General features: G+C 45.4%; 1 protein-coding gene across 2 annotated transcripts; it reads right to left on the bottom strand.

Annotated features, from left to right (window-relative positions):
* Window positions 1-1,610: 1,610 nt before the first annotated feature.
* rfwd3 (ring finger and WD repeat domain 3) lies at window positions 1,611-19,756 on the bottom strand. 2 transcript variants are annotated; one of them, XM_080761514.1, is made up of 13 exons: window positions 19,554-19,756; window positions 17,745-18,076; window positions 16,393-16,511; window positions 16,073-16,338; window positions 15,110-15,376; window positions 13,741-13,832; window positions 10,727-10,841; window positions 10,333-10,576; window positions 8,668-8,818; window positions 7,872-8,048; window positions 6,699-6,913; window positions 5,230-5,441; window positions 1,611-2,521 (listed from the first exon to the last, which is right to left on the bottom strand). In XM_080761514.1, exons 2-13 carry the CDS (start codon window positions 18,071-18,073, stop codon window positions 2,378-2,380), a joined length of 2,331 nt encoding a protein of 776 aa, XP_080617640.1. In that variant the 5' UTR covers window positions 18,074-18,076; window positions 19,554-19,756; the 3' UTR covers window positions 1,611-2,377. The 2 variants fall into 2 exon arrangements, with proteins under 2 accessions (XP_080617640.1, XP_080617639.1); XM_080761513.1 differs by having other exon boundaries at window positions 17,745-18,073.
* Window positions 19,757-20,794: the final 1,038 nt, after the last annotated feature.

Genomic DNA, 20,794 nt, shown 5'->3' with positions numbered 1-20,794 from the left:
CAAACTGTCCCAACTTTAGCCTCAGCTTGGAATACTTGAGGTTATGACGATTATCCCCACATCCAAAATTAGCAAGACTATAATAAGTCAAAAAGAATCTCTGGTCGATCTAACATTAAACATTGCACGGTTAGCCAGCTTTGAATGTTTAAAAGAAAATGTTTTGATTGATTCCATATATTTATGTGAGTGGAAAGCTGTTATTTCTAGTAATTGGCTCCATTTTGAGGCTTCAAAGTGCAATATGAACATAATATCTCTACTACTATTTTAGAATCATTAAGCACTTGAATAGTTTTATCGGACGGTTCCCCAAGGGTCTATATAGGCCATCTCCTTTTTTTCTACTATAGATCCGTTTTCACCAAACTGAAATAAATGCCATTAAGTATTTATTATAATTTAATCTGTCGGGTGGCGACAACCTATCTCAAACCCTAACCTAACCATAACCGCAAGCATGGAGCAGAGCCTGTTCCCCAACCTTAACGCATGTTCACCAACCTTAATCCGGTCGCCAACCTTAACGCATGTTCGCCAACCTTAATGCATGTTCGCCAACCTTAACGCATGTTCGCCAACCTTAATCCGGTCACCAACCTTACCGCATGTTCGCAGACCTCTTTAAAAAAAATGAAGATAAAGTTCAAAATGTGTCTGTTCGCTCCAGGCTTCGAACTTGAAGATCTGCTACCTTTGAGTGATGATGAAGTAGGGCGTTACAGAAAAACACAAAGTCTAAATATGGAAATAGTTCTGTCAGACAGCGACAATTTCATAAATGCGGCATCAGCAGCTAGTCAGAGCCACTGGTAGAGCTTTTTTCTTTTTTAAATATTTTTTATCCCACGATTTTGTATCCCATTTTTCACCTGTGTCAATTATCTAATGTACACACCCTCCGCCAACCTAGTCCCCATATATGGGGGACAAGGGGAGAGCAACGGACTTGAACTCATGCTTCCTTCATGCCTGAGTGTCCAAGTTGCTCCTTTTCACCCGACAGGGGGGAGTTTCCCTGGTTGGACGTAGCGTGTGGCAGGAACACGTTATTCCAACCAGTTCCTTTCCCCTCCATCAGGCGCCCCGGCTGGCCAGGGGGAGGCAGTTTAGAGACCAGGATTACTGCATGTTTTTTGTAAGGGTACCTACCCTAGGGGACACGGGGAGACGCCACACAGAAAGGCCCTTTCGCCAAGAGCTTTTCAACAGTCATTTATTCCCTGATGTAAACGTTTACCACAAACGCCCAACTCCCCACGTAACCCGAGAGTGCACGTCGTTACTCATCCTTGGCACCGAGCCTTCAGAGCACTTAGAGCTAAATCTATTTTGTGTCAGGGATCCCCAGAAGAGATTTGTGGGGAAAAACATAATAGTCATGCACTAACTCACAGCGTAGCACAACGTGATGCACTGTGAGCTAATATATCTGCAAACATAAATGAATACATTTGTTAAAATTATTGTGATATTTCAGCTCAGCTTTGGATATCATTCATTAGTCACAAAACTCAGGTGGAAGTTAAAAAAAAAAAAAAAAAAAAGACCTGACAGTTTTTCAGGAACATCATAGCAGAACTTCCAACCAAAGACAGACGAAGGAAAAGTAAAAATCAACATATTTAATAACTTTTAAAATGACAAACATTTGCCGTAGCAAATGAACATATATATATATATGCATATATACACAATAAAGGTCTTTAAAAATAAAATCTGGAAAACAACTGAATTAAAACAGTTGCTTTGTTGGACCCAAGACCATCCTATGACGATAGAAACGTTCAAGATCACACACACACGACCTCTCAACATCACATACAGCACAAACAACATCAAAGACCACAAAATGTGGCAAACAATTAAAAAGAAAGCCTTACACTGTCTGTGACTCCGGCAGCACGTCCCTCCTTGGGGCAGTTGGAATCTGCATGGAGGTATGCAGCTTGTGTCTCTCAAAACCCAAAGTTCTACCACTGTGAAATTTCAATCGACACAGTAACACCGTAGACTTCTCACCGTCGCAAGCGGCCCTCTTTTGTGTGGCTGCGATGGCTGGCTTCATGAGAGGTGCTGTATGCCCTGTGGATTTGTTTCAGATGAACCACTTTAGCCCTCTATATATATATATATTTAGTCTTAGGACAAACGGCGTATTGCGACGCACTGTGAGCCTCGTATATCTGCCATTTTCTAAATGAATGAAAAGTAATGCCAGTGTTGTGCGTGGGTTAACAGTCAAACAAAATGTCCATGAATGTAAACGTTTTTGGGGGAAATAGGCACTCTCTGCACGACTGTATAGACGCAATGTTCATATGCAAGTCTAGTCGTTATCCGCAGCAGTTTGGTTCATTTTAATCAGACGAAGTGTTCACTCCCACTTGTAGACTTTGAGCATCTTCTCCGTGAGGGAGGCGAGGTAGTGGTCTCCGTTAACGGCGAAGGGGCTGATGTCCAACACCGGCAGGTCGGCGGGCAGCTTCTGGAGGAGGGCGCCGGACCCCGCATCCCACACCTAGGAGAGGACAGGGAATGAAGAGGAAATAAACGGTCAAAATGACCTCTCAGACATGCTAGTGTTAATACATATTTCAATGAATCAATCAATACAACTCGTGTACAATTCTGCCCAGCACTATTAGAAACCCACTTCACAGATCCTCTCTCAATAATGTGATTCTGATTCATGAGATATTGCACAGCTTTTGTTCATTGTTTTGGCGCAAGGACAAATTCCCCACAGCTGCAACCTCATGTAATTGAGGTGCCTGGCACAATGACTGTCCTGCCTGTTGCGAGTTTTCAAGCGCACACACTTTGTTAAAATAAGTGTTAAAATGGCAAGAACGCTTTGGTAGAGGTTTGGGTTGTTTATCTTGCCATGATGCAACTCCAAAAAGGTGGACGGAAATCAATAATTGCTCCAATGATTAGAAATTGATAATTCAAAATGTGTCATTGGCTTACATTCTTGTATGATGACCGTGAAACAACTGTAAAAGCCACTCTTTCAGCCCGTAAAAAGCCCGGCCAATTACATAGAATTTCTGGGGTTCTTGACATGAAATAGTTTGAGAACCACTGACACAGAAACATGAGGTATTTCAGATTTAGAAGACATTTGTAGAATCGTCATCGGGTCTAAATGGGTTAAAATGCTCTATATATTAATCAAAAGCAGAAGACCGGTATGCACACTGAAGCTTCCCGTCTATGACTTTACTGTGGCCTCAATCAACTTAGGTCATAAAAGTGACGTTTCCTCTTTAGACTCGAGTCAGAAGAAGAGCATAGTGCCAGTCGAAACGTCACTTTTATGAGGTACCATAAAAGACGCCAGGAAGTCATAGAAGGGAGCTACAGTGTGCAAAGCCGTCTTTTTGCTTTTCATCAGTTTCTGATTGAGTTCAGCACCTGCCTTTAAAGGGCGTGTGAATGGCTGTGACCTCCTAAATTACTCCAGATCCCCATAATCATTGCTTTAGTTTATAGAGTGTTTCTTTTGCCGAATCGAAATGTCAAGAGTTTTATAAAGAACGTCATAGCTCAGTGAATACACAGGACCGCAAAAAGGACCCCAACATTATGGGCTTTTTTTTTTTACAAACTGTTAATAAAGTATCCAGTCTAAATCTGCAGGTTCTATCCTTAACCACTCAACCGCCATTTAGACCCGAGAAAAGATTGTACAAATGTCTTCTAAATCTGTTATCTGAAACAGTTTCAGGACCCCCAAAAATATCTGTATTTGGCCGCCGCCCCCCATCTGAAAATATGTTGTTCCAGGGACCCCCCCAGAAGGGACCCCCCCAGAAGGGACCCCCCCAGAAGCAAAGATTTGAGTTCAAAACGTTCGCTCTGAAAGAATATATACACACACACCGGTATTCAAAGATTTGCGCCACATTTTCACAATGTTTCAAAAATAGCAGACCTACAAGCTCGTGGCGCTCTATGAGCTTGTAGATCTGCTATTTTTCAATAGCTAAAGTATAACATATAATGCTTAAAAACACCAAATCCCGCCCAGAATGAGTTAACCCATTCTGACCGGGAACCCATTGATGCCAAAACCCATTTTGGCATCATGTTGTGCTTTAGCTATTGAAAAATAGCAGATCTACAAGCTCATAGCGCGCCACCGAGTGGCGCGCTACGAGCTTGTAGGTCTGCTATTTTTGAAAAATCGAAGAACGACTGACATTTTTCTAGAATCTGATCTCAGGTCAGAATGGGTTAATCAGACCAGTGTGTGTCCAGTGGAAACCTCGTATGAATCTGATCTCAGGTCAGAATGGGTTAAGCTCTAAATGCATTGCGTACGAAAATAGCCGATCATACAAGATCATGGCACGGTTTGTTTTTATTGATATTTCCACCCACAATTACATGGCCAACATATGGATGCCAGGTTGGAAGTGGTTCATAAAATATGAACCACTCTTAACTGCATAGTTTAGCCCTTCATTAACTGCATAGTTTTAGCCCTTCATCAAAACCACAAGACAAATCTACAGTACACAGAAAAATGCCCAGGCATTTCCAGACTAAATATTCTGCTTCTGGACCCAAACACACTCAGCCAGCATTTCCAGCATGCACTTATATCATCACGGGTGGATGTGTTTGGTCCAACGACCGAGAAGGAAGCCAAGGGGTTAGTTTTTAATACTGGACAACTCACCCCGGTGCTTGCCCGTTTTTTCCTCCTGGAATTTTCACCAGTGAGGGGGATAACTTTGTAATATGCTATTGGCTGTTTGTATTCTTTTTGGAAAAATATAAAAACATACTCCTGTGGAAAGGCTATATTATTTTACTCATATTGACCCTATAAACAATTTAGTATTATTTAGTATTATGTAAGGTTTTGCCCACTCAAATGGTACCTCGTCAGATAATCCCCACATATCCTACAACAACTTCTGTGAACAGACTTCACTGTAGTAGCTTAAGTTTTCATAAATTATATTTGTACTTAAGCTGTTCTGCTGTCATGAAAGTTTATAGTTAGAGAAATTCAAAGTCCAGCCGTCTGCTGTCCAGCCTCTCCCACCAACCCCTCACTGGGGGAAATTCTGGGAGGAAAACAGAAACGGGGTGAGTTGTCTTGTTACCGTTTTAACCGGCCACGCTCGCACGCACACACACACACACACACACACACACACTCGTGCACACACACACACACACACACACACACACACAGTGTGTAGTTCTCACCAAGGTGGAGTTGCTGGCCTCGTCTCCCACACACACCAGCGTGGAGCCGTCCCCCGCCGGGCTGCTGAACACGGCGTTCTTGGTGAGCAGCTTGCAGGAGGCTCCGGCGCTGAAGGTCTGGACCGGGTTGCAGGAGCACAGCGCCTCCTGGTGGGCCACATGGGTCTGCTGGAGCTCCATCAGCACGCTGCGCACGCCCGGGTGGGAGCGCCCTGGGAGAGAGAGAGAGAGGCGGAGGATGGAGGAGGCAGGGTTGGTTTTTATGGCAGCACATTTTGATTTTAGTTTTAGTCGTAGTCTCTTGAATAGTTTATCTAGTTGTCGTCGCATTTTAGTCACCTGGAATGTTTTAGTTAGTCTAGTTTTTAAGTCGACTAAATGTCATGAGATTTTAGTCGACTAAATCTACAGTTGATTTAGTCGACTAAAATGTATTTTGGCGGGCCTTGAAGCTGTCGCAATGACTGATTTTACACTTCAGCGATCAGCTATTTTCAGTTTATACCTTTTTTCACTGACGAAAACTAAATGAAAACTAAGCTACGATGACTAAAACTAAGGCTAAATGTATTGACAATTTCGTCAACAGCTAAAAACTAGACCAAAATGTTAGGGAGTAGTGGACAAGAGATCCAGTATAAGTCATTTGGTTGCATGCTGAAATTAGCTGTATAAACACGTTTACAGTTTACACGTTGTGAGCTTGTAGTTCAGCCATTTAACGTTAAATAACAGACTAAAAAAGATGAAGCAGGGACCCCCCCCCCCCCCCTTCCTTAGTAGTACACTACATTTATATAAAACAGAAGCACGGTTCTGGATCTCTCTCTCTCTCACCTGGCCGGTAGGTGACCAGACAGTGTCTCTCTCTCTCTCTCACCTGGCCGGTAGGTGACCAGGCAGTGTGTCTCTCTCTCTCTCTCTCTCTCTCTCTCACCTGGCCGGTAGGTGACCAGACAGTGTGTCTCTCTCTCTCTCTCTCTCTCTCTCTCTCTCACCTGGCCGGTAGGTGACCAGACAGTGTGTCTCTCTCTCTCTCTCTCTCTCTCTCACCTGGCCGGTAGGTGACCAGACAGTGTGTCTCTCTCTCTCTCTCTCTCTCACCTGGCCGGTAGGTGACCAGACAGTGTCTCTCTCTCTCTCTCTCTCTCTCTCTCTCTCTCTCTCACCTGGCCGGTAGGTGACCAGACAGTGTGTCTCTCTCTCTCTCTGTCTCACCTGGCCGGTAGGTGACCAGACAGTGTGTCTCTCTCTCTCTCTGTCTCACCTGGCCGGTAGGTGACCAGGCAGTGTCTCTCTCTCTCTCTCTCTCACCTGGCCGGTAGGTGACCAGACAGTGTCTCTCTCTCTCTCTCTCTGTCTCACCTGGCCGGTAGGTGACCAGACAGTGTCTCTCTCTCTCTCTCTCTCTCACCTGGCCGGTAGGTGACCAGACAGTGTCTATCTCTCTCTCTCTCTCTCTCTCTCACCTGGCCGGTAGGTGACCAGGCAGTGGCGGCTCTCCGTCTCCACCTGGATGTCGGTGCAGCCGCTGGTCTCCAGGGGCAGCATGTGGGGCTTGAAGGTGGTCCCGTCCACCTGCTCCCAGAAGTAGGCCCCCTCCAGGGTCCCCACGATCAGCCCCCCGCAGGGGAAGCTGCTGGAGGCCGCCCGGGGGACGAAGCACAGGGACGCCACCGGGCACCTGGAGGGAGAGAAACATACAGTACATGAGCTGTGGTGCATTACTGTACTGTACTGTACTGGCATTGAGTTATGGAAAAACATGGAGAGATGTAGATGTAGTGGCGAACGGATTAACACATTCGTTCCGTACGCCGTGTGGAGCCGTCCTAGCTAATCCAACCAATGGATTGCGAGGACGTGTACACAGTCGTCCTAGCACTTTTTCATTGATATCAAACGGGGAAAAAATATTAATTAATCCTGGCGGGGTGTGTTTTAACTCTCTTATCATGGCTATTGATGTACTGAATCAATAAATCCCTCATGGCCGCTGACGCTATTGACGTAATCGTTTAATTCCCTGTAATCGGGGGCTAAATGTAGCAAAATGTAGCAACCTTTAGCTTGTTTGGCTAACGGCCGATGTAATCTACGGTACCTAAAATCGCATGCGCGACAAATTAAACATATGAATAGTGCAGGTAGAAGGCACAATCCACTGTTAATTAGGGTGGCCATAAGGAGGTTTTAACAGGACGGTGAGTCGGTGACCCACCTGGAGCCCTGAGGCTACAGCTAGTGGACATGTTAACAGGACGGTGACCTCACCTGGAGCGCTGAGGCTGCAGCTAGTGGACATGTTAACAGGACGGTGACCCACCTGGAGCGCTGAGGCTGCAGCTCGTGGACATGTTAACAGGACAGTGACCTCACCTGGAGCCCTGCGGCTGCAGCTAGTGGACATGTTAACAGGACGGTGACTCACCTGGAGCCCTGAGGCTGCAGCTCGTGGACATGTTAACAGGACGGTGACCCACCTGGAGCGTAGCGGCTGCAGCTCGTGGACATGTTAACAGGACGGTGACCTCACCTGGAGCGCTGCGGCTGCAGCTCGTGGACATGTTAACAGGACGGTGACCTCACCTGGAGCGCAGCGGCTGCAGCTCATGGACATGTTAACAGGACAGTGACCTCACCTGGAGCGCAGCGGCTGCAGCTCGTGGACGTGCGTGGAGGTGTCTCGGGTGTCGTAGACCAGCACGGCTCCGTTCAGCAGACCGGCGTAGACGTAGTTGTTGTTGTCCAGAGACCAGCAGCAGCTCCACACCGGCTTGCCCGTGTTGTAGGTCTGCACCACCGTGTTGGTCATTAAGCTGCATTCACACACACACACAGTTGTGACTTGTGAGCATATGTACTATATCTGCCATTTTTACCGGCGTGCGTTTGAAGTAGTGACCAGTGACGAAGAGCTATAATAAGCCAAGAGTGGAACCGGTTCTCAGCGCCACTCTCTCTCTCTCTCATTAGCAGCACTATCCCTCTCTCCGTTTCTGGCGCCCCCTACTGGTACTAATAAGTCATACTGGTGCTCATTAACGTCACATACATGGGTGAAACATAGGTGTTGTACACGGACATTGCTGGTTGTAGGAAAAAGACAACAGCACCTGATCTGCACTCCACCTGTGTGTGGCGTTTCTTACTCCTACCTGGTCAGTTTGATGGTGTTGTCCTGTGTTTATACCTGGTCAGTTTGATGGTGTTGTCCTGTGTTTATACCTGGTCAGTTTGATGGTGTTGTCCTGTGTTTATACCTGGTCAGTTTGATGGTGTTGTCCTGTGTTTATACCTGGTCAGTTTGATGGTGTTGTCCTGTGTTTATACCTGGTCAGTTTGATGGTGTTGTCCTGTGTTTATACCTGGTCAGTTTGATGGTGTTGTCCTGTGTTTATACCTGGTCAGTTTGATGGTGTTGTCCTGTGTAAATACCTGGTCAGTTTGATGGTGTTGTCCAGCGAGGCGGACAGCATCAGGCTGTCGGCCTGTCTGTTGAAGGCCAGGCCTCGGATCTGCTTGGCGTGGATGGGGACGTACTGGCTGGCCTTCATGTTCACCGCACTGATCTTCTTCACGCCGCAGCCTGGGTGGAGCATTGATCCTTTTAATTGTTATAATTTTGACGTTTGACACGTCAAGGTCAAAGATTGTTCCATCGCAGCACAATACAAACTATAATCCTTGTGTGAGTGTCCTTGTTCCAAGTTGATTGGAAGTCATGTGCATATTGGTTGCCAGCAGGCACGTGGCAGTAGCAGCTAAGACGGTGAGCCTGTACATTTCACCCTAAAACGTGTGACTGTTGTGTGTGGTGCTGGCTAATCCTTCCTTATAGAGCGCCGCAGTCCCGCCCCCTTTCAGAAAAGCGAGTGGCCCAGGAAGTGGAAGCCCCATGCATTCTCCCATCGGCACTTTTAATATAATTTATTTAAAGACGGTTACGCCGCGGACAAAGCCAATTCGGATCGTGACGAATCATGACAATGAACACAATATTTTGGGCCGATCAAATAATTTATAAGACGAAAAATAAAACAAATAGTGTTGTCTCCTGACTTTCTTTTCTTCTTTCTAATGATTTGATCGTCCCAAAATATTGTGTTCATTGTCATGATTCGTCACGATCCGAATTGGCTTTGTCCGCGGCGTAACAGTCTTTAAATAAATTATATTAAAAGTGCCGATGGGAGAATGCATGGGGCTTTCACTTCCTGGGCCACTCGCTTTTCTGAAAGGGGGCGGGGACTGCGGCGCTCTATAGTGAGGGACTACAGGGAACAGAGACAACTATTATATTTTACATCATATATATATATATATATATATATATTTTTTTTTTAATTATTATTATATATTTTTAACATTGAAAACCTATTTACATCACTGACTGCATACCATTACCATTTCTATAAGGTTTACAGGTTAAACCACAAAAACAAAACCTTCATTGAATTTAAATGTCTAAAAGGCATTTGTACATTATTTGCTATTTAGATATGCTGTGTATTTCAGCCTTGTGTATTTCAGCCACAACAAACAATATTAATAGTATGACTGCTCTATTCTTTGAAGCCTATCCTACATCCAACTAAAAAAAAAATCACACCTGTGTGAAGTGCTAATATATTAAAGTCTGGTGATTAGTAATGGTGATTATGATGTCTATTGCTCATGAATATATATAGCTATAGCTCATTGCTATGACATAAAATTGTCAATGAGAGTTTAATCTTTTTGTAGGACAGACATCTACACTAATAGCTGAATAATAGGAGGGCATATCATTTCATTTTGAAAAAAATGCCTTATGTGCCAAAACATTTTATTTAAATGTATTCAATGTATTCTATTGTTAATTGAATTAAAAAAAACATATTTTGATGTTTAGAAGTTTTTAAAATGTATTTTTTATTATTTTAATTGATTACGAAACATCGGTGCAAAACATCGGCATCGGACCCAAAAATATGGCATCGGTCGTTGTACTTGTATCTAAACCATTATCTTACGTTTTATTATGAAACTACAGTAGAGAGAGAGAGAGAGAGAGAGAGAGAGATTCTCAGCACCTATTGTTTTTTCGTTTAGTTTTTTTACCAGGAACGAGGGTGCTGTGCGGAGAGTTCTGGGAGGCCAGGAGACAGCTGAGCGGCTCGCAGTAGGCCAGCACCCTGCAGCCTCCCGTCTGGGACACCAACACAGCCTTGTTGAACTTGTACTGGGCCCCCTGGGCGCTCCGGGAGGCGTCCCCGGATCTCTGGGACTGACCCAGGAGCATGGAGGGATGCTGGGAGGACGAAGAGGAGCCGCTGTTGGCCTGGCTCATCAACGTCTTCAGCTCCTAGACCAACATTTACAAGACAAACACCCAGCTATGAGGCACATACCAGGAATTCAACTTTGGCAAAACATTAGAGGTGCTCCGATCAGGTGTTCAGGGACCCAACCCCGATCAGGTGTTCAGGGACCCAGCTCAGCGTGCCTGCCGTACCTGCAGCTGCCGTCGCAGTTTGCCACATTCGTCCGTCATGACCTGTAGTTGCAGACGGCACTGAGCAGACTCCAGCTCCGCCCTCCTCCGGAGACTCTGCTCGTCCTCCAGCGACCTGTAGGAGGAGACAAAACACACGACGTCACTCAACCAATCGCCTTCTTTCACCCATAACCACTCTAAATAAGGTTAGGAAGCGAAGACCGTACAGTGGACTCCATGTTGCTCCCTGGAAGGAAAGAAACATGAAGACCGTACAGTGGACTCCATGTTGCTCCCTGGAAGGACAGAAACATGAAGACCGTACAGTGGACTCCATGTTGCTCCCTGGAAGGACAGAAACATGCGCAATGGGCCTATATGCAGCCAACACTTCCGCGTTCAGCTTCCTTGGTCACAATTGCGCACGTTTCTTTCTATCTATTATATCTATGGCTACTTGGAATGGAGGAATGGATTCAGAATCATGAAACATGTCATATGCTACCAGTGGCGGAAAGTTCTTATAACGGCAGGGGGTTCATGCAGCCCCCCCCCCCCCAGCGGTGGAAAAAAAACGAGTTTTGTTTTTTCGGTTGGTACCAACACCTACACCTTCTTGCCCAAGCGCCCCCAACCCCCTAAAGGTATGTGACTACGTGCATGACAACATGACCACTGGGGAAGGGAAATTTCAATGGACAGTGGGTGCATATACTGCATATTGATATATTTAGCCAAAATGCCAGTGGGTTCAGTCGCGCTTTTGCCAAAATGCCAGGGGGTTCAGTCGCGCCTCTGAACCCACGGAGTTTCCGCCACTGTATGCTACTACATAAAGCATAATGATTAATGAAATAGGTTGTTAATGGTATGCATGGCAGCTATGTGAACAAAGACACACAAAGTAATTTAACTAAACCTTGCTCTCAAGAATGTTTTTTTTAAAACAGTTTGAAGCGAGAACGCAGTAACCAAACACTTCTATTCTATTTCTATTAATTTGATCAACACTCCCTGCTGTTTTCCCCCGAGCGCTGGACGCACCGGGCATAAATAAATTGAATAATTTAATTCAAGTAAGGCGTAAGGAAATGAAACCATTAGTTTTGTTTTTGCTTTTGGGTACATTTAATAGCAGTTCGGGGTCTAATCACACTGCAGTAGAAAACGTTGTAATTCAAGACCTCAAACCGCTCTGTTTAACCCATTCTGACCCGAGATCAGATTCATACGAGGTTTCCACTGCAGGACACACACTGGTCTTATTAACCCATTCTGACCTGAGATCAGATTCTAAAAATGTCACGGTCGTTCTTTGATTTTTCAAAAATAGCAGACCTACAAGCTCGTAGCGCGCCACTCGGTGGCGCGCTACGAGCTTGTAGATCTGCTATTTTTCAATAGCTAAAGCATAACATGATGCTAACCCCAAAATGGGTTCCCGTTCAGAATGGGTTAAGAGAACCAGCGCTTCCATTAGTTCTGCTGCTGAGCAGACTGATTGTAATAAGTGCAATAACAATAGGGTTATCATCATTATATAATTAGAAAACAAAAGTGTTTTATAAATCAGCAGCACAGCGCTGCTGGGACGGTGAGGTTGCCAGGTCTGGGGGTCAGCTCAGGACATTGTAAGGCTGTGGTCAGGGTAGACTACACATTAAGCCATTCAGGGCGGAAACCCCCTTTTGGTGTTTTTAAATTATGTTATAATTTAGCTATTGAAAAATAGCAGATCTACAAGCTCATAGCGCGCCACCGAGTGGCGCGCTACGAGCTTGTAGGTCTGCTATTTTTAGAAAAATCGTGAAAATGTGCCTCGAATCTTTGAATATATATTATTACAGAGTGAACGTTTTAACTCAAATCTTTGCTTCTGGGAGGGGGGTCCCTGGAACTACCTATTTTCAGATGGGGGGGCGGAGGCATATTACATATAATTGTTGGGGTCCTTGACATGAAATATTGAGCACCACTGATACAGAAACATAAGGTTTTTCAGAAAACTGTCAGGATTTTGAAGACATTTTTTAAATTTCGACGTCAGGCCGAAATGGGTTAATTACCATTACAAGCATTCAGAGAAGTGTGCGACCTCCCCCTCCTCCTCCCACGACCTGCCACAGCCTTACAACACTCTCCTCTTAACATTCAGGACCACTGTGGTAACCAGAGGCCTGTGGACTTTAAGCCTGATTGAACGCTTCTTGCCAACAGTGCAAGATGTTTGCAGTGTTTGCAGTGTTCAGGGTTGAGAGATTGTCATGTCCGCAGATGTTTGCAGTGTTCAGAGATCACAACATATCAGTGTTGATTTTGACAGCAAATTTTATTATTTTTTTTAGTTTTAGTCACATTTTAGTCACCTGGAATGTTTTAGTGTTAGTCTAGTTTTAGTCGACTAAATCTACAGTTGCTTTAGTTGACTGAAATGTGTTTTGGCGGGCCTTGATGCCGTCGCAATGGCTGATTTTACACTTGCTGAAAATAGCCGATCTACAACGCCACACGTTGTGAGCTTGTAGATCTGCTATTTTCAGCAAGCAAGTGTAAAATGACTTGTATTTTACTTATACTGGATCTCTTGTCCACTAGTCCCTTCCTAATATTTTAGTCTAGTTTTTATTTGTTGACAAAATTGTCAGTATATTTTAGTCTTAGTCATCATAGCTTCCTTTAGTTGCCATTTAGTTTTCATCAGTGAAAATAGGTAGTCGACAAACATTTACTGTCATAGCATTAGTTGACGAAATCAACACTGCAACATATCCAAAGAAATAATACGATAATAAGATTTTAAATAAAGTGCAATATAATCTATATAACATAATAAAGGCTAAGCAAAGCAGGTGCAGTCCTTGAATAAGTAGCACCCTTAAATGGCTCTATAGAGACCGATCTATGCGGTTTCAGGTAAAGCTGAAGCGCTTCTGCAGAGAAATGAACGGCGATACTCACTTCTTCATGCTCTCCGTCTCAGAGTTGTCCATGGTTTATGTTTAATGTTTTAGTGTTAGTCTAGTGATACTCACTTCTTCATGCTCTCCGTCTCAGAGTTGTCCAGGGGTTTGAGCTTGCGTGCATACAGGAGCACCACGTCGGAGCGCTTGGCTTTCTTATTGCACTGCGGACCAAAAAAAATACAAACGATAATTATACACTATACTGTGGCTCAGGAGGTAGGTGGTTCGAATCCCGGCTCCTACTCCTGTCTACATGTCCTTGGGCAAGACACTGAACCCCAAATTGCTCCCGATGTGCTGGTTGGTGCCTCGCATGGCTTCCGCCGCCATCGGTGTATGAATGTGTGTGTGAATGAATGTGTGAATGTAATGCACATCTATGTAAAGAGCCTTGGATAAAGACGCTATATAAATGCACCATTTATATTGTCTCATATAACACGTTATGATACGACAATGAGCCAATTAGATGGCTCATCATCCCGGATCAGTCCCACATCTACTTTTAACACCCCCAAGTGGCTAAAACGGAGGTCAAAAGAGGGAACATTAGCACCATAACAGAGTGCACCAGTCTACAATTTAGGCATTTATCAGACGCTCTTAATCCAGAGCGACTTACATTAAGCAAGATCAAAAAGCATGGCAATACATCACACACATAAAAAAGCAGTTATCATGATCATGAAGTTCACAATGCGTAGATCGGCTATTTTCAAGTGTAAAGTCCCTTCCTAGTCCCTTCCTAACATTTTAGTCTAGTTTTTATTCGACGAAATTGTCAGTATATTTAGTCTTAGTTTTAGTCATCGTAGCTTAGTTTTCATGTAGTTTCCATTTAGTTTCCGTCAGTGAAAAGAAAAAGGTACGAAACACAACACTGACTGACCTGTGGGCACTTGGCCGCCTGGCCCTGGCTCTAAACACAACCCTGTTCCACACGCTGACTGACCTGTGGGCACTTGGCCGCCTGGCCCTGGCTCTAAACACAACCCTGTTCCACACCCTGACTGACCTGTGGGCACTTGGCCGCCTGGCTCTAAACACAACCCTGTTCCACACCCTGACTGACCTGTGGGCACTTTGCCGCCTGGCCCTGGCTCTAAACACAACCCTGACTGACCTGTGGGCACTTTGCCGCCTGGCCCTGGCTCTAAACACAACCCTGTTCCACACCCTGACTGACCTGTGGGCACTTGGCCGCCTGGCCCTGGCTCTAAACACAACCCTGTTCCACACCCTGACTGACCTGAGGGCACTTGGCCGCCTGGCCCTGGCTCTAAACACAACCCTGTTCCACACCCTGACTGACCTGTGGGCACTTGGCCGCCTGGCCCTGGCTCTAAACACAACCCTGTTCCACACCCTGACTGACCTGAGGGCACTTGGCCGCCTGGCCCTGGCTCTAAACACAACCCTGTTCCACACCCTGACTGACCTGAGGGCACTTGGCCGCCTGGCCCTGGCTCTTCAGCCAGCGGTCGATGCAGGCGAACCCAAACAGGTGTCCGCAGCGCAGCGCGGCCAGCCGGTGGACTCCGGCCGACGTGAAGGGCTCAAAGCAGACGGGGCAGTTGTTGTCTCCGTCCTCGTCGCCCCCCTGAGAGGAGCGGAGAGGGGAGGGGGCCGCCACCGCCACCGCGGAGGAGGAGGAGGGGGCGGGGGCGGACACCGCTGGCGCCGAGGCTGCAGAGGACGACGACGTCTGGAGGTGGACAGACACAAGACAAGGCAAACAGACGCAGGATGAATTAAACAGAGGCTGAATTACACTTCAAACCAGTCATCATGTCAAAAACTGATGCGAGCAAACTTTTTAAAGAGGGAGTGCCACAATTTTTGTATTTTTCCAGTTTTGCATGTGTCTATGAGGTGACCATACTTCATTAGACACCCTGGAGTCGTTTTTATGTGCAATGGTGTATTAACTTTGTATTTAGGGTTTCTTCCTGGAGGCTGAACCCTTGACAGTCAAACGAGCCAATGAAGTAAACAGTAATATAGTGACATCACACTATCAGCCCCTCCCCTAACCCCTCCCCCTTTATCATACAACTACAGCTGTGGGTGCGGCTTCAGTTCAGGTGGATCACCACCCATCACCACCCACCAGGCAAACCAGGCATACTTAATGAACTGGTGGGCGTGTCCACATAAAAACAACATTTTAACAAATACTGTACACTTTTTTTGAAAAAATTATACCTCCTTATATAACAATAAGACCTGATGATCCTGTTTTAGGGTGGAAAAAAATGACGGCACTCCATCTTCAAGTGATACCCTTCTGTTGCTGACCCCATTGAGAAGGAAAACAATTCACCATGAAGGAAAAATAAGCGGTGGGTTGTATGAGCGTATATATGTAACAACAAACAACAACAACACAACCTTGTCTCACCTGAACACTCTGTGGTGTAGCCTCGGTCCTCACAGTGACCGCAGTGGGAGCTACAGTGTACAACTCCGGGTACAGTAGTGACAGCAGAGGGGTGTGCTGCTCATACAGGAGGGTGGGGGGCAGGGCCAGGTCGCCCGCGGGGGGGGGCACCACCAGGGGGGCGGTGCCCGCCGCCGCGGGGTGGTGGCGGGGGGCGGGGGGCTGCTCGTCGTCGTCAGAGTCGCTGACCTCCGTGGTGCTGCCGGACATGGGCTCCGTGGTGCTGCCTCCGGACATGGGCTCCGTGGTGCTGCCTCCGGACATGGGCTCCGTGGTGCTGCCTCCGGACTCCGGCGGCTCTGCTACGTTGGCGGCCGGCGCCCGCAGGAGGAAGTCCAGGAAGCCTCGGGAGGGGTTGGCGTTGGCCGTCTGGCTGGGGTAGTGGACCCTCACGCCCTGTCTGGGAGGGGAGGAACGCCGAGACACAACACAGGACCAATTAGGGATGTCAGGGGTTAACCGGCTAACCGGTTAGCCGACCGTTAAGAAACATCCGGATATTTTTTATCAGCTTTAACGGTTAATTTGAATAATACTAAATGCGTGTTCTGATCTTAAATCCCTTTATTTTAGATCATTTTTAGTAATAGTACAACATAAACATTACAGATACTGTAGTTGTCACGGTACAATACTTTAAAACAGTTGTCATGTTGCACACATGCCTAAAATTGCTATTTGAGCCGCCCAGCTTGTCACACTACAGGCTGCATGAACAGCCTGTTTTTTGCCCCCTTAATGTCCCACAGTCCTCTGTTTACTTCAATGGCTAGTTGGCTACAAGCCTACAACGGTAGCTTTGCGGTAGTCAGACCTACATTATTAAATCCATTATTGGCCATTTGGACTGGAGGGAGAACGTTTACAGCCGCTCCCGCCTGCTCCTCCTCCTATCCGTCTCCACACTGGCACGGCTTACGGCTAACAAGTTAGCCATGTGCTATCGATGTTTGAGGGTTTTCTCGTCAGCGAAAAGTCAACAAACAGAACACGGTGACATGCATGCTGATCGTCCTTAATAATAAAAAAAAGGCTTAGCCCATGCGTCGAGTGGCTTTATAGGTATAGGTTGCTCAGATCTGGACTGGATTTATTTATGTTTTGGACTAGAACCGGCGGACCTACTGTAGACGCACATCATACAGATACGATATGTTGCTTTTTTGTTTGTCTTTTAAAAAGGAGCATAAATAAATGTATACCATTCGTCTACCAACTTTAATTATGTAGCCTATACATGCATATTACTTTTGGGGTAGCCTATTAAAAAATAAAATCAACCACTATCCGTTAATGACCCGGTTAATCCTATCGGCTAACCGGCTGGGAAACTATCCGTTACTGACATCCCTAGGACCAATCAAAACGGCTCAGTGACCCGAGATCAGATTCTAAAAATGTCTTCTACATCCTGACAGTTTTCTGAAAAAGCTATGTTTCTGTGTCAGTCGTTCTTTGATTTTTCAAAAATAGCAGACCTACAAGCTCGTAGGTCAGGATCTAGAAGACTTTTTTTTAATTATTTCAACGTCAGGCCTAAATGAGTTATCCCATTTTGACCTGAGATCAGATTCTAAAAATGTCTGTTTGAAAATTACAGTTTTCAAACATTCTTCTAATCAAGTTGGCTCACCTGACTCTCCTCCGCCTGGTGGTCACCTGGGTGGCCGCGGCTCTGGCGGCCGCCCTGATGGGAGGGACGTCTCTAGTCTCCGCCCTCTGGCTGAAGGCCCAGGTGGTCGGGAGGCGTGCTGCGTGGGGCGCCACCGAGGGGCCGCCCCCGTCCTCCTCGTCATCATCGATGTCCGTGCTGCTGCCAGAGTCGATCACCACCGTGTGTGACGACCGGCCCCCTGCTGGGGGGGCTGGGGGCCCCACGGCTGGCTGGGGGCCGGGGGCCTGACCACCAGCACGGCGACGCTCCCCCCTCCGCTGGACGACGTCCACCTCCATGGCCTCCATCTGCTTATAGAGGGACACCGTCATGGTGAGTTCACACGGGCAGATGCCAAGATGCAGTCTACCATTCATTAGGGACACTTCACCCTTTTTGCAAAAATATATATGTTAATGACGTTTAGAAGCTTTAGAACACTTTCATGGGGGTCGTTATGTATGTAATATGTGGTTTTAGATATTTTTAGAATGTAGCAGTGAGCCCAGTGTCTCTGATGTCATGGACTTAATTTTAAGGTTTAAGGATTAAGGTTGTTGAGGGGTGCGTTAAGGGTTGGGAGAGGGTTAAGGTTAGGTTTAGGTGTGCTGCCCTGTGGGAGAGGGTGAGGTTGAGGTTAACATCTCTTGGCACAGTACCATGGGTGTGTACGTGGGTGTGTATAACAAAACCATGATGCTTTTATGCAACGATTGGTATGAAAAACATCATTGAAGCTGAAGAAGGATGATTAATGTGAGGATTGTCAGGGATTAATGTGATTGACAGGCACTGTAGGAGGAGAAGATTAGTTCAGATATGTACCAGTGGCACTGTGCTATTTTGGGTCATCTCAAGAATGAGTGATATATATAAATGTGTGTAGAAAGTACTATAAAATAGGGTTTAAGAAGGGCTTAAAATGGCAAATTGTATTTTTTTGTAATCACACCCGTGTGAAGTGAGGGGCGCTAATATATTAAAGTCTAACTCATGTTGGTTAGGTGATGTAAAGCAAACGGTGCAAACACAAACATTAAACTCCATTAAAAGAGACAATATGACGTACTGTAAAGTAAATGGCACATTATGACGTAAGTTTTCCCTTCATTGTCAATGGCGTTTACAAAACAAACATTGAACTAAAAGACAAACATTAAACCGGTGTATAGTAGGAGCCCTCACAAAATATATTCTTGAGCTCACATAGCACTTATTGATCATTATTTACAGTTTACAACAGCCTTTAGTGTATTTAGTGCGATCACATAACTAAATAATTATTATAATCTTTCATTTCATAGTATGGTTTCACAGAAAGGCAGTCACATTTTGACAGGCGGTTGTTTCACCCTTCCGTGAAAAGACCATGCAGTTATGCAACAACCAGCTAAACATGGACACTTCCATGGACAGACTGCTCCAACGAAAATGACAGATCTACAAGCTCTCAACGCGTCGCGATGTTGAGGGCTTGTAGATCTGTCCTTTTTAACCAGCTGTAGTATATTGGGCAGTGGGCACTGTGGGTAGAACCAAGTAATCTTGGCTAACGGCTTAGGCTAGCTAACCTAACGTTAGCTCACTCCTCGGTCATTATTTTATTATGTATCAATATTATCAATTCGACTCCCGACGTAATATTATCATCACCACATTCGGGTTGATAATCAATATGGGACGTTAACGTTAAAACAAAATGATTTAATTACGTGTTTCTGTTATTGTACTGGCGTTATAGCTTAGTTAGCATGCTAACGAGGCTAACAGACCCAAAACAAACCTTACCTTTTCCTGTTTGTGTGTTTTAGTGTTTTTCTTCTTAACCGCAGCGGTTCAACCGCGACGTCATGACTCGGTGAGGTGTCTCAACGTCCGCGGCTTGATTTGTTATACGGTTCGATTGATGATTTATTGCCGTTAATTTAATGTAATAAGAGTTAAAAGTTCATTAGATGCGAGAAAATTCAGAGAGAGACGCTCGAATCTGCCCGCGCCACACTTCTTCTTCTTCTGTTGAATCTGTTCCGTGTGGAACTTCTGTCTGGTGTTGCCACTGCCAGGTTATTGCGAGAGAAACAAGCAACCAGGTCTATGAAAACAAACCCAAAAGAAGCGACTTGATTGATTGATTTATTGATTTATTGATTGATTGATATCTTGGTGGTGTAGCGAATCTTGTAGACCAGACGCATTGCAAGATGCTGTACTCTGTCGTCAAACCTAAGCCATTCTAGTCTGTCAAAATGGGCAGGGGTGAGGTGGGTTTGTAACCTGACTTCGTCAGATGGGGCAGTAGAGACTAGAGAGTACACAGGTTCCCCCCCGAGCAGGAGGGGGGAACCTGTGTACTCTATACTTCTCCATCTAGCGGCGGAGTCATGGTAGTCAGGCTAGTCAGGGTTCGGGCCTGGGAGAGTGAGGCCAAGTAGTAACCTGACCAGTTTGTTTTGGGAAGTCTTTATTAAGGGCCTTGTTTTAAGGACCCTAGGCTAGGGCTTGGTTGATTGATAGATCGATTGATTGATTGATTGATTTATGTATTAATATATTGATTGATTGATTGATTGATTGATTCATTGATTCATTCATTCATTCAATCATTGATTCATTCATTGATTGAAATGTGAAAATAGCATTGCTGTTTTCAATCAAAATCTTGAAATTAAAATGTTTGAGAACAACCACTGGTTTAAACAACATTATAAAACAAACCCAAAATAAGCAACCACACTTTAGAAACAAGCCCCCCAAAAACGACGCAAACCTCAACTTTAACTACCAATTAAAGTATAAGCAACTTTACAGAAAACAAGCATAAAGTCGCTTATAATAAGCGGACATGGCAACACTGCTTCTGTCTGTTCCATTTGTGGCGGCCGCCAACCAACTTTATGGGCATTACCGCCCCCCTACGTTGCGTGGGTCATATTAATATGTCAATGTAGTGTTTTCTCTTGTTTGTTTTCTTAGATTTGATATTGTTTTGGTTGAAGTCGACATGGTCATTCATGATTACTAAATTACAG

This window comes from Protomyctophum bolini (genome assembly GCF_963924005.1).
Source record: "Protomyctophum bolini genome assembly, chromosome: 4".
NCBI classification, from domain to species: Eukaryota; Metazoa; Chordata; class Actinopteri; order Myctophiformes; family Myctophidae; genus Protomyctophum; species Protomyctophum bolini.
This window is presented reverse-complemented; position numbering and strand designations above follow the sequence as displayed.